Source organism: Octopus sinensis, linkage group LG8 (genome assembly GCF_006345805.1).
Source record: "Octopus sinensis linkage group LG8, ASM634580v1, whole genome shotgun sequence".
In the NCBI taxonomy this organism is placed as follows: Eukaryota; Metazoa; Mollusca; class Cephalopoda; order Octopoda; family Octopodidae; genus Octopus; species Octopus sinensis.
Genome location: NC_043004.1, coordinates 63,351,235 through 63,365,578, shown reverse-complemented (window position 1 = coordinate 63,365,578; position 14,344 = coordinate 63,351,235). Strand labels below are relative to the sequence as shown.

The 14,344-nt window shown below is 33.2% G+C and overlaps 1 protein-coding gene across 1 annotated transcript; it reads left to right on the top strand.

Moving 5' to 3' along the window:
* The first annotated feature begins 2,360 nt into the window (after positions 1-2,360).
* On the top strand, positions 2,361-10,789 carry LOC115215220. Its single transcript, XM_029784436.2, has 7 exons — positions 2,361-2,393; positions 3,002-3,198; positions 4,697-4,819; positions 5,487-5,567; positions 5,996-6,126; positions 8,481-8,595; positions 10,536-10,789. Exons 2-7 carry the CDS (start codon positions 3,019-3,021, stop codon positions 10,653-10,655), a joined length of 750 nt encoding a protein of 249 aa, XP_029640296.2. The 5' UTR covers positions 2,361-2,393; positions 3,002-3,018; the 3' UTR covers positions 10,656-10,789.
* Positions 10,790-14,344: the final 3,555 nt, after the last annotated feature.

Below are 14,344 nucleotides of genomic sequence, written 5' to 3'. Positions count from 1 at the left end.
ATGCAGACTCAACTGACGAAGAAGTTATTCGTATGTATTAATTTAATTTACATTATAAGTTAACAATAAAATTTTTGGGCTACTGACTGGTGATAATGCATTATACGTTATTATTCTTTCCTACGCTAGGCATAAGGCTCGAAATTTTGGGACAAAGGGCCATTTGATTTTATCGATCTCAGGATGCAACTAGTACTTAATTTATTGACCCCCGAAAGGATAAAGGTAAGGTCGACCTCAGCGGAATTTGAACTCAGAACGTAAGGACGGACGAAATAACGTTAAGCGTTTCACCCGGGGTGCTAACATTTCTTATTTCTTCATTGCCTCACAAGGGCTAAACATACGGGGAACAAACAGGACAGAACAAAGGGATTAAGGCGATTACATCGACTCCAGTGCGTAACTGGTACTTAATTTTATCGACCCGAAAAGGATGAAGGCAAAGTCGATCTTGCGGAAATTGAACTCAGAACGCAACGGCAGACGAAATGCTTATAAGCATTTCTCCCAGCGCGCTAACTTTTCTGCCAGCTCGCCGCCTTGTACGTATTATTATAACGGTTCTGTGTTCATTGAAAATATACAGTCGATCGATTGTTTCACCTCAACTTGTCTATGTAATTATAAAATTTTCTATTAGCATCCAGGTCTAAATTTTATTTAGACTGTCAATTCCAGGCTTAGGACAATTAATAGCATCATTGATAGTTTGTAAATTGTTTCTGAAATATCGGTATTAATTATATGAGAGTAGATATTTTTGTATAAATATTATTCTAAAAATGAGCATAGATTTTAGAAGTGAAGTAGTCCGCAGTGAATTTTGGTTTCATTAATTATCTATACAGTGATAGGTATTTGGTTATGTTTTTTTTAAAAATCCTTTATACTATATTCTAAAATGTCTTTTCTGTAACAGATTGCAAGATTTCACAGATAATTGATTGAAAAACATTTTATATCCTAGATATATTTCACAACATTCCGCAATGATGCAAATTACAAGTTGAATGTAGCTCTATTTCTCTTTCGCTAACATTGCACGCTTTTTCTTTTATGGTGATCACATCATATGAAGGTTCTTGTGGTCACCAGATTTATGTCGTGGTTTTGAAGAATCAGATCGCGGTGACCATACATTCAGCACATTCTCTATACGAAAATCGGAAACAAGTATTTGGCAGTATTTCGTAAGTTGTATGAAGCTGCAACAATATATATTACGGTGAGCATCTCTTTAGAAATTGACTATATTTAGCTTTATACAAATAGATAATATATAAAAGTAGTATTGAGGCAATAATGGCTCAGACTCCAACACGTTCTTTATCAAGCTTATTAATACAACCTACTAATATTGTTTCGCCTTCTTCAATCATTTTCGAGATTTTCACTCTTTGTGTCACACACATTTTCCCTTCCCTGTTTCCTCCACTGATCACCATTACAAGGTGAACTTCTGAATGTGTCGGCAATATGAAATTACCTTTCTTTTTATTCCCTGCTAGTATGTAGAATGAAATTTAGCCATGTAGATATTCCTAATCTCGTAGGAATTTGGAAGTACTTCGGCATTTAATACAACCTTACATGACACAAATCAACCACAAAATAGAAACATATTGCAAAAACAAACAAAAATAACTAAAATAAACATTTCACTTCGATGCGCAACGACATCAATTTAGGGAAAAGGAGAATTAATATTCAAAAGATTCTTTTTTCTGATAACTAAAAATGAACTATTGTATTTGGGGAGAGTCATTTTCTTTTTGTGACTTATTTTGTGCCTTATACAAATGAACTGTTTTCTAATAATTTGAAAATACACAATGCCATTTGTTTTCTAATAATTTGAAAATACACAATGCCATTTGTAGAAGCAGTATAAAACCTTGACAGAATTTTGCCCTTTTTCTGCTAATATATTAAGGAATGACCATTTGTAGTAATACATTTATTGAACCAGCAATTGAAGCTCATTCTTCAATGCGGAATTGATTGTAATTTCAAGTTAAATAACCCGCATCCTAAGCATATTTTTGATTCTAGATAACTGAAGAAATTTTAATAAATATAGCTTTAACTTAATTAATATTGATATGAATTACTATCAGTGTATTTAGTCGACTTGTATTCACAAGTATATGTATTACTCCACATAATAAAATGGGATGCTTCTCTAGGTGTGGTCTGTATATTTCTCAATATGTACATACAGATAAATAATATATAAAATAAGCCATAAAACTTATCAAAGCCAGATTATATTGCCACTATGAGAGACGATATTTTTTTTTTATCCAACAGGTTTACTTGAAAAAACAACGGAGTCCACCATCGAGCCAGTTAGATGGTTAGAAAGTTCTACAGATCTTGTACGGACAAAGGTGTGTGCCTTTCACATACATGTGAAGATAAAATAATAATAAATATACATTATTTTACAATTGACGATATTTGTCCTCATCTTGTTTGTTGTTAACACAACGTTTCGGGTGATATACCCTGCAGCCTTCATCAGGTGTCTTGGGGAAATTTCGAACCTGGGTTCTAATTCCTGAGGCATTTTTCGATGTTATTATTATTATTATTATTATTATTATTATTATTATTATTATTATTATTATTATTATTATTATTATTAATATTCAAGCTCTTGGGGTTAGTAGCCTGCGCTCTTAACCACTACGCCATATGACCATGGGCATTAAATATAAAACTGTATTATTAGATTTTGATTCTCACAAAGACATGATATATGCAAAATGGTATAAAGAAGTATCAACACCTAAATATAGCATCAACATTTATAAAATGTATATATACTTGGATATTTTGCTAGATTCCGTTAATGTGTTTCCCGTCCTCGAAACTTAATTTGAGTTACGTTCATATTGATTCGAGAGAGACATTCAAATAGAAATTTTACGGAATTTTTATTTGTTATTTTCTAGAAGTAATGATTGTAAAAAATGATTTGTATATTCTATTTCAGTGACAATAGAGAATACTATGAAAAGTTTTATGTACGGACTATCGGAGAAACTTGGAGGTGTCTCGATAATTACAGGAAATAAATATTCAAGTGATCACGCTGCAACTTTGCGAACTCTTATTAGTGTGACTGGTGAACTGCCTTGGTTGCAATATTATATTTTGGACGACCCAAAGAGTAATCATACAATAATCAGAGTAAGTTACGTTGTTGTAATGAGTCAATGGTCTATTTGGGGATTTGAATATGTGTGATTATTTGAAAATAATAATAATGCTAACATTAATATAATAATAATATATAGTAATAAAATAAAATAATAATAATAATAATAAAAATAATAATAATAATAATAATAATAATAATAATAATAATAATAATAATAATAATAATAATAATAATAATAATAATAATAATAATAACAATTATTGTGAATTTTAGAACATTAATATCTTCAATGTTCTGTGAAAATATGTAACTATTACCCTCTCCTTTCTTTCCTTTCCTTTCTCCCAGAGTATTCAAAAATATAAACATTATTTTGTTGCAAAAACACTACAGTCTTTCTGATCGGATATACAAACGAGCATCTCTACAAAAATTAAAAAATTTAGTATCTACAAAGTAGTCGCGGAGGAGGCCAACGTACCTTGATATTTTGAACGGAAAAGGACACGTGTCTTCTGTCAGAAAATAAGCTAATGAACTAAGTGAGAGTGATTAGGAGGAAGGGTTACTTAACTGGATTAGAAATATCTCGGATTAGTGAGAGTCTGAGAGTGTCTGTGACTGGGCTACAAAGGATGGTCGGAATAGAAATCAGAGAGGTAGAATTTGAAAGCACGGCGAATGGTATACATGAAGAACAGGGAAGTGGCAATGGGGCTGTTCAGGATGAGGAACAGGAAAGCTATAGAGTGAATCCTAATATTGTGGTGGGTGGACATACAGGAGAAATGAACCAACTAGATAATGAATAGCTTGAAATTCAAAGATGACTCCCCGAATTGATGAATGCTCCAGAAGAAAAAAATCTCCAAGGGTTTTTCTTTTCGATGTAGGTTTTTCAGGGGATTTTCTTTTCAATGTAGATTCAATTGCTTGAAGGTTAGAAATTCAAATACGAAACGTTTACTAATCTGGTACAGCAACACCTGGACGGATCGCGAAGCGTCTACCGAACGGTGAATGCGTCGTAATTATACATAGGTTGCTATAATAAGCTTGAACTACAAAGCCACAACGTTCACGTATCTAACACAAGATGGTTTCTGAAGATTACAGGTAGGATAATAGTTAACACAGGAAATGGAAACAGTAGGACTTTGCCCACCAAATGAGACCTGTTACGCCTCTCTACCTTCATTACAGCCTGCACAGTGCCCACTCCAAATGTGAAGGATCTTTTTGCTCCAGCTTGTATATAAGCATCTCTTAACTTTCACCTGCCCCTCGTATCTAAGTCACAGTTAATTGATCAAGATAACTAAAAGTGTACTGGAATAAATGTCTATGTGTGTGTGTGTGTGTTTGTGTGTGTGTGTGTGTGTGTGTGTGTGTGTGTGTATGTCAGCGTATTTATGTGTGCGATTGTGATTGTGTGCGTGTTGTATATGTAATCCAAATTTAATAATGCAAGAAGCACAATAATGTTCAAGACTAATTAACTTGAAATTTTTAATACTTTTTCTTTAGTTGCGACTGAAAATGAATTGTAATGAATATATTTTATTGCATACCATTACAACTATTGGTCTCATGTTTGGTTCTCCTGATCGAGTTGATAAAATTTTGAACTTCTGTCGTCAAACGTCACAAGTAAGTCAATTGCTTCATGTTATTCATTTCAGCAGGCTTTATTATTGAGCGTGGTTATTTGTAATGTGTATTAATAATTGTCACAGTGGCATGTCTGAGTTTGACGAATATCATTTCATTTTCGTATATATACATTATGTGTGTGTGTGTGTGTGGACGAAACATTTGTCTCGTGTTTTCCGCTAGGTTATGCGCTGTATTTCAGAGTTAAGTCTTCTCCGGAATATTAGCACTCTGAACCCCTGTTAAGAAAATGCTTGGCAGCATCCTTCTGAAATGCTGTGACAGCCACGGTTACTTTATACCCACGAAGGCAACTCTTCCATCCATAATCATTACCTTTATTCACTGTCCTGCTACATTTTCTTCTCTTTCCTAGGGCCACTTTAAAACAACTCGCTTTGTGCAAAGGGCTTCCGCATTCACGTTCTTTTATAGTATTACTGCTTTTTATGTTCTTTATAATCAAATATTCTATATTCTTTTCTCAACTATATAATTAATATGGCAGCTTGCACATTTGTACCATCCTTTCCGCTGTGTATTTATCACACTTCTGTTTACTACTACACATTACTTAATTTTGCTATAATCGTATAGATGATATATGACTGAATGTAAAATGAAAAAAATTCTTCTAAACATTGATTAATATTTTTCTCTTCAGATGCAGGTCTTACCAATGGATGATACCTTTTTCAATGGTAAAATCTATAGGGAGAGTGACATCACTCAACATTTACCTGGTGTAAGTATTCAGCGATAATTCATAGTTCATAATTGAGTAAAGTATTATCGGCTTATTAAAGAGCAAATTGTGCATCATCTGATATTTTAGATGACATTTAGTGTACAGTGTCATTAAATAAATTGAAACAATGCTTTGAAGATGAAATTTGTGGAGAAATTATATAAGTAGAATAAGACACTTTTAACCGAAATAATTCTTTGGGAGGAAGAATATTTGCGGTAAGAAATGTTTTCTGCATGTAAACAAATTGTTAGGTATGGAGTTGAATTTCCGTAGATTAGGAGTTCCTTAGAATATTGTAAAATGTATAATTCAATGAAAAATATCAAAATTCTTTCAAAACATCATTAAAACCAATCACAAATTTCATGTATGTTCTCTTGAAGTTAAGCAATTAAGTCTCTTTAACTGTGGTGGTATTACAGCTTGATCTGGTGAGCCTCTTCAAATATATAGTGAATACTTCTTCCAAACCAGCAAGCAGTTTCTTGTTTATAATTGATGACATGTCCGTGTTCAAAAGATTCGACCATCTTGTTCTCGAAACAGATACGACGTAAGTAATATTACTATAGATTTTGTTTATATACGTTTTATAATTTACAGTATATTGTCATTGAAATAAAAAATAGGCGCAGGAGTGGCTATGTGGTGAAAAGCTCCCTTCCCAACCACATGGTTCCGGGTTCAGTCGCACTGCGTGGCACTTTGGGCTGGTGGATTCTACTATAGCCTCAACCCCCAAATCTTTGTGAGTGAATTTGGTAGATGGGAAAAGAATGAAGCCTGTAAATATATATATATATATATATATATATATATATATATAATATATATATATATATATATATATATATATATATATATATAGCAATAATATTCTCTAAGAGATATAGACATGACTGCTCCATAATATAAGGGACATTAGCCAACTGAATATGGCTAGGGACAGGGCAGGGTGGTGGGGGTGTCACTGTTGCATTTAGCCCAGGCGAACATCAACGTCACCAGAGAGGCCGACGCCATCACGGCGTTTTCTATCTTGCAAAGGGAGATCATTCCCCAAGAAGCGGATGCCACACACGGACCAGGTTTCAAGGTGTATTGCCTATTATCAACGTGTGGTAGGTACCGCTTCTCGACGAACGACTCACCGTGCAAGATATATATAAAGATTTTCAAGTAATACATTTACTGATTACGAAAATCTGTTCGACAGCAATAATAATTCTCTAAATGAGATATAACCACACGTTGATAATAGGCAATACACCTTGAAACCTAGGTCCGTGTGTGGCATCCGCTTCTTGGGGAATGAGCTCCCTTTGCAAGATAGAGGACGCCGTGATGGCGTCGGCCTATCTGGTGACGTTGATGTTCGCCTAGGGCTAAATGCAACAGTGACACCCCCACCACCCTGCCGTGTCCCTAGCCATATTCAGTTGGCTAATGTCCCTTATATTATATATATATATATATATATATATATATATAGATATATATCTGTAAATGTAATGTGACAATTATTCGTTAGCCATGATAAAACTCCGAGTTTCGGATGCCAAGGTAGAAATCCACACCCATATCTTCAGTTATTCGGCCATCAGAAAAATGCTATGAAGATCAGCATCCGAACTCGGGTTTTATCATGGATATCGAATAATTGTCACATATTACATTACAGATATATTCCTGTATTTAGATAATATCGAGGTCTCTTTCTTTCTTTTGTTGTCTTACCATTTTTATCAATATATATATATATATATATATATATATATATATATACATATATAGCCAAGCCTGCATCCAGAGAATGCTTCTGAGTCTTGCTCGTCATAAGTCTGGAGTAGCAATGGCCTGCTAGCTGAAGATACCTGTCTAGGCTTTGAAAATATATATTTTCAGTGAAGTATATTCACTGATCATCAAAAGTAGAAATATTAAATTTCTAAATATCTGTTGAGGGTGCTTGTCTTCCCTTTGTAAACATGACACAGGAAATGTGTCAAAGCCGACAGAAAGCGTTGATGCTTCCTAGGGCTAAATAGCGGTGTTGTGATTCACTTTATGGGACTGTCACGTTAAGCTGACTGTATACAACTGCTCTATCGTTCCACCACTGTTTATATCTCTCTGAGATATTTAGAAATTTAATATTCTCTCTCTCTCTCTCTCTCTCTCTCTCTTTCTATATATATATATATATATATATATGCATGCATGCATGTTTGTGTGTGTATGTATACAATTCAATGAAATAACGACAGAGAATTATATGTCTACACAGACATTATTATTACGATACAAGGCTTTTTGCAAAAGGGACATGAAGGCCTGCAACATCAATATTAACAACTGGGAAGTAGTTACCAGCAACCGTGGGGATTGGCGACGTACCGTAAAAGAGGGAACACAAAGCAGTGACAGAGAGAGAGGGGGAAAATGGAAAGACAAGAAAATACGTCAAGAAACTGACATTACAACCAGCCAGGTTCCATGTTGATAAAAATTTAAAGCAGTTTTATGATGATCTCGCACAGTTATTGGGAAAAGTACCAATTTCTGACAAGCTGGTCATATTGGGAGATTTCAATGCTAAGAGTTGGAAAGGGCTATGTTTCATGGCCTGTTTTTGATCGATATGTGATTAGAATATGTAATATAAATGGAGTTGCTCTTTTGACGTTTTTTACTGAGAATAATCTTCTTGCCACCAACACTCTGTTTAAACAGAGTCATAAAATAGGGTGCGTAGACGCAATATGTATTAAGAAAATTGATGTCAATGGTTAGCACTTTAAAAGTTATGGTCTCCGTTTTCATTAACGTAATTAAACTTTAGTCGCTACAAAGATGTATGTGAATTTGTTTTTTCTTATCTTAATTTTCGTTTTCGATTTTATTAAGGGATTTTATAAACATCGCTTTTCTTCAACTATTACAAGAATTCTATGGAATGATACCAACTATTGGAATGTACTTAGCGGATTCAATTTCTAACCTGGGAATTGCACGCAATTATGTAAGTTCATTTAGTTTTCATTTATCTTCCCTTTATCAGATACCAATAAGAGTGGGTGGATAAGAAGTTTGCTTCACAATCATACGGTTCCGGGTACTAGTTGACTGCATGACAAATTGAGCAAGCTGTTTTCTATCATAACACTGTTAAAGGAAATAAGTAGCATAGACGTTTGCGCACCCCAGTATATGAGTGAATACACGTGTGTATGTGTGTGTGAAGGAATATGAAAGATATATATTAAGTGTAGAACAAGAGTTAGTGTAGGAGTCGGCATCGACGATAATCGGTGCATGTCCAAACAATTCAGAATTCAATCTGGACTCCTACTATCTACATTTTCGAAACTGGATCTTGAGGAAAATCGAAATATCACTTTTCTAAGAGTTCTAGGCATCTCAACGGTTCTAGGTTTTAGGGAAAGTAAAATGCAATCCAAATAATGAGAACGAATTTAGCACAACATCATTTTCACTTATAATTGTTCCAGTATCACTCACTTTCAACTCTCGCACGTAAACAATTTCATGTGAGAATTTTCTTAATTTATGAGGTTGACTACATTTGAGATGTATTTATTAGACTTACATAGAAAATCCCCCTGACAATGTGCGGCAGTTAAGTATCTAACGTTGCTTATATATGAGAAAACAATTAGTAAATAAACTCGCAAAATTTAAAATTCATATTATTATTTATGAAATGATTAGATTTTGAACCCACAAATCTAAATGATTGTTACACCATTCTGTTAATCAAACAGTCGACAAATTCCTTAAGTTGCTATCTAAGTGAATAATAGTAAAGAAGAGGTGACATTGAACACGAGCATGTTTATTATTGGTGTAATAATCCTCCTGGAAGTGAAGGGGACCCGTTGCGAAAATTAATATTCTACCAATGTGGATTTGCTCCTCGACACAATTCATAAAATCCCTAACTTTATTCAAATCTGCTTATATTTGTTAGGTATTTTGGCACAAGTCCAGCAATTTCAGGGGAGGGATTAAGTCGACTACATCGATACCAGTCTTCAACTCGAATTCATTTTATCAAACCCGAAAGGCTGGAGGGCGGGCACACACAATTGATGGACCTCATAGCCCAGAGAAAGGACGTCTAGAGAGAGAGAGGGAGAGAGAGAGAGAGGGAGAGAAAGAGGGGAGAGATAGAGAGGGAGAGAGAGAGACGGAGTGATCTTTGGTACCAGCAACTTTCAAGTGCGGGGAACATTGGTGTTTCTGCAAATGACTATTGAAATATATAAAATCATTAGGATAGCTTCCCTGAAGACCTACGAACCTCTAATGTAAAACGACTGGGATGTTTTTAAATGGGATCCCAGAGGAATCCTAACAGCTCATGAAGATTGAGCTACTTTATTAGTTTCTGTGTACGTTCTAAGTAGGGCGTGGCAATCACATTACTTCAGACATATCAAGGCTTTCCTTGAGACGTCTGACTTTTTACTTCTAGGTTGCGATTGGAACGCCATCTTCAATGTGCACCTGAATAGTGCGAGAATAGCCTATAGAAAAGGAGGGGCAAAATCTTCACACATTTGCTCAGTTGCTCAGTATGGAATGCGCTTGGTGGTTGTCGCAATGTTGAGACCTTTGTTTAGTACTGCCTCTTCAAATTTTTCCAGATCTCGTCTTTATATGTTAATTATTGCTTTCACAAGTGGGTGACGAAATTCGGTTTTCATCGGTCGTCCAATGTAAATAATGTAAATTATGTACAGAATTCTTCATCTCCAAAATATAGAACAGTATCATTACTCCATATTTTCAAATTATTTTCACTTTACGTAATTTGCTGTTAAAATCGAATATGAGTGTCTATTTTGAGGTAGAAAAATTCTTGTATTTTAGGAATTTGAAATGCACGTGAGTGTTTGTTTGTATTACATCATTTTTGTTATATTATTTATTTTTTAGATTCAATCAAACAGTAACTTGCCATCGATTCCGATAAAAAAGAAGACTTGTTTAGATCTAGCATACCTGGCAAGTGACGTGCTTGGATGGTTATATAGTAAAAAGTACTTCGATAAATAGGTGCAAGAACAGGTAATTATATTCCTCATATACGAAACACGGTAAGCGACATCTAGCTGTGAATTTGCAGAATTATTGGAGGTTTGGATAGACGGTCTTTCCTTATTAATTCTGATTCTCTGCAAACTTTGCCTTTTGCTAAAGCAATTAGGGGCGACAGAGTGCTCGACATATTAGAAAAGCACATTGCAATATCTGTTCCGGATCGTTATACTCTGACATGAATACCTACATCGGAATTGGTATCAGTTTGTGTTGACTGAAGTAAGCAGACTTGCACATGCTGTGATAGCTATCAGAGATTCGAATGCATGGGCAAATCTGTCTTCCTGGAAAAATGTCTCTCCCTTGACAGATACATGCTCAATACCGAACGGCAGAAGCGCTACATAAATAGTATCTAATATCTAAATTCGGCTTTAAACTATTGAAATATTTTATATTATCAATTTTACGTATTCTTAAAAATTATTTCAAAATATTAATGTGATTGCATTTTTACCTATCATATACCTATGAATTACGGGTCAAATTTATCGAAAATCAAATATAATTGTTTATGACCATTTTCTGAAAATAAAATTAACTCTCATCTTTCCAAATGCTAGAAATATTATGCATAGAAATTTAAATATTAGTTTAAATTAGAAATAGAAAAAATGATAAATTAAATAGCAATTTAAATTTGAAATGTAAAAAAAAATAAATATAATCAGTTTAGCTTAGAAAAAGAATAGCATTTAAATTATTTGTTAAATTAGAAATAGAACAAAATTAAACATTAGTTTAAATTACAAATAAAAAATAAATAAATATTACTTTGACAGTCATTGTTTTTATGAAGCTACAATATTAAAATGCAACATTTATATTGCTTATCTGTTTATTGTAAGCTTATTCTTCATGCAAAATATATACACATTAAATATGAACAACTATAGAAAAATTAGAATGTTATTGAAATATCTTCAAACTTCATATTTATTTCAGGAAGTAATTATTATGTTAGATGGCTTCCATTGAAAATGTTCATCTTTAGGTTGCCTTTATTGAGAAAAAAAGCATGTTTAAAACAATTTTATTTTGAAGCTGCTTTTCTCAAAAGATTTACTTCATATTCTTGAAACGTGTGATACCTATCTACATATCTATTTATCTATAACTTGAGGCAAGCCCAACAATTTCAACACCAGTACTCAGCAAGTACTCATTGCATCGACTCTGAAAAGATGGGCTGCAAAGTCGAACTTGGAGGTGTTTCAACTCAGAACGTAGAGACGGACGAAATAACGTCAAACATTTTGCTCGGCGCGCTAACAATTACGCCAGCTTACCGACTTATATTTCATATATTAATGATTGTGTTATGTTTTAAAAATTTGTTCACATTAATTGATGGTTTACGCAATACAATTGGTTGAGTAAATCGTTTTATTGTGTAATAAGAATATTTATTGCTGATGGTGACTTCTAATTTTCGGCCGCGAAGCAATCATCGGACAGTGACATTTAATTTCATCTTGGCTTTATATAGTTCCTCAAAGTAAATCCTTTTCAGAGTAATCGGATTTCTGTTGATTGATGGTTAGGTTCCATGGTAGGTTGTGGTGACAAATGTTACGGAACTTTTTTTGCTTAAATTTGTATAAGCGCTATCGGTATCACTCATGTAGCCCTTTTTGAAGTATGTATGTCTCCTATAAGACTTATGGCTATACAAAAGAACATTGATAGGTTGTTGGTTACGAGAACTGTAACTCGATTTGATTATTATTGGATTTGATCATTTATTAATATGATCTTTATCTTTGCATGAATGTTGAATATCTTTGGGTACGTTAGCTTTTACGTGAATGATTTTTAATGGTTGAAATAGAATGAATGTGGGAAGGTCTAGTGAGTTGTCACAATGGTGCAATGTGTTTCCCATTTTTATATTGAGATGTAGTTTATCACTTAAATTTGCGAAATCCTATCTAGAAGATGATACACAGGAACAGTTCTACATGAAGTAATATTCTATAAAAGTAACACTTAGTTAATCTAGTCAATAAAATTCTCTGATACAACTTGCTACCACAATTTATTTATCACTCAACAGAACCCAGGCTACCCAGGAAAATGTTACGTGAAAGAAACTACATAACCCAAGATGAAATTAATTGTACCATAGCCCATTAATGGTTCAGCAGTCAGAAATTTGAAAGTTACTTTCAATAATATTCTTGCTAAAAAGCGATATATATATATATTGGTATTAAATCAAATTTCACAGTATAAATATATAAAATATGAATTACAGATATAACCACTATTATGCAACTGATGTAAACCAATACATAAATAACAAATAATATAAACATAATTAATATAATATATAATATACATATATATATATTTTTTTTCCAAAAGTATAAAAAGAATGATAAATATGATATAAGTTAAACCACTACGTACGTTTCATGGCTATAATATTAATTCGAATTACAATTAAGTTTAAAATCAAGTAAAATAAATTCGAACAAAAATTAAAGTCAATCTTCAGGTTAATGATAATAGTTAAATAAATTAGCAAATAGAGGTAAACAATATTTTTTAAGAAATAAATAAAATAATAATTTTTCTTATAAAAAAGACTCCATTATCTAAATTAGGATTATTTCATACACCCATTTATTATGTTAAATTAATTTTTAAGGTAAAAAATAGATAGAAATATGTATTTATCGATGAAGATATAATATGGCTTTAAAAAACTAATAAACTCTCGAATATCCTTAACACAGTTTATGTCCAATATTTAATTACAAAATTATTTAACAAATAATCACTATTCATATTTTTAGATTTAAGTTCACATCTAATAATTTAAAAATATTTTAAAAATAAGTATCTAAATTATAATCAACAAATGTTTTAATTAAAATCTAAAATTTATTCTATCAATAAATGTATAGGCAATAATTAAAAATAAATAAATTCATTAGTTCATTATTACTTACATAAATATTATAAATATCAATATAATATATTATGAAATTTCTTCCATGTTGGTCGTTGGATGATGGTAGAGTATGGGGGACTGTTTTTTGTCGTCATATTGTCTGAAATCTTCATTTAGCCGCTCCGCAATGCTCTTAGATGTCTCCACGATGTATGTCATGCTATGTTCATGTTTTTACAAGCACCATCCCTGCATCATATGCTGTGAAGTACATTTCTAGTTCTACAGTTAATGCCAGGGCTAATCCTGAAGTACCACCTTGAAGAACAACATAGTAAAGTTTAACAAAGCACTATACATACCATTTCAAAGTGCACCCATCGGTGTCGGATTGGCTGGAGATGTGCCGGCGTCTTCATGACCTGGTGGGACAGAAAATTAAGCACTCCTTAACAGAACATCCCCAGCGCTTCTACTCTACAGTACATATGTAGATGACATTAATATCATAGTTAAGACCGACTCTAGTAATGGTAATTTAGAAACTGAGAGGAACGTAAATGGGAATATCCAACATGTAGCTAACACCATCATCAAGGTATCAAGGTAACTATTGATTAGCCTACTAGGCACCCCTACAATAGACTCCTCATCCTTCATCTGAACTTTGGTTAGAGACTGTCAACAATAGAGTGCAGCTCCTCCACTCCTACAACACGAAGCCCATAAGCCACGAAATATGTTG

Bases quoted from the DNA above. Each gene is read 5' to 3' on its own strand.
- LOC115215220 (XM_029784436.2), top strand. From the start codon at position 3,019: ATGAAAAGTTTTATGTACGGACTATCGGAGAAACTTGGAGGTGTCTCG. The intron at 4,820-5,486 runs GTAAGTCAATTG...TTTTCTCTTCAG, and splicing joins TCTGTCGTCAAACGTCACAA to ATGCAGGTCTTACCAATGGA. The intron at 6,127-8,480 runs GTAAGTAATATT...GATTTTATTAAG, and splicing joins GTTCTCGAAACAGATACGAC to GGATTTTATAAACATCGCTT.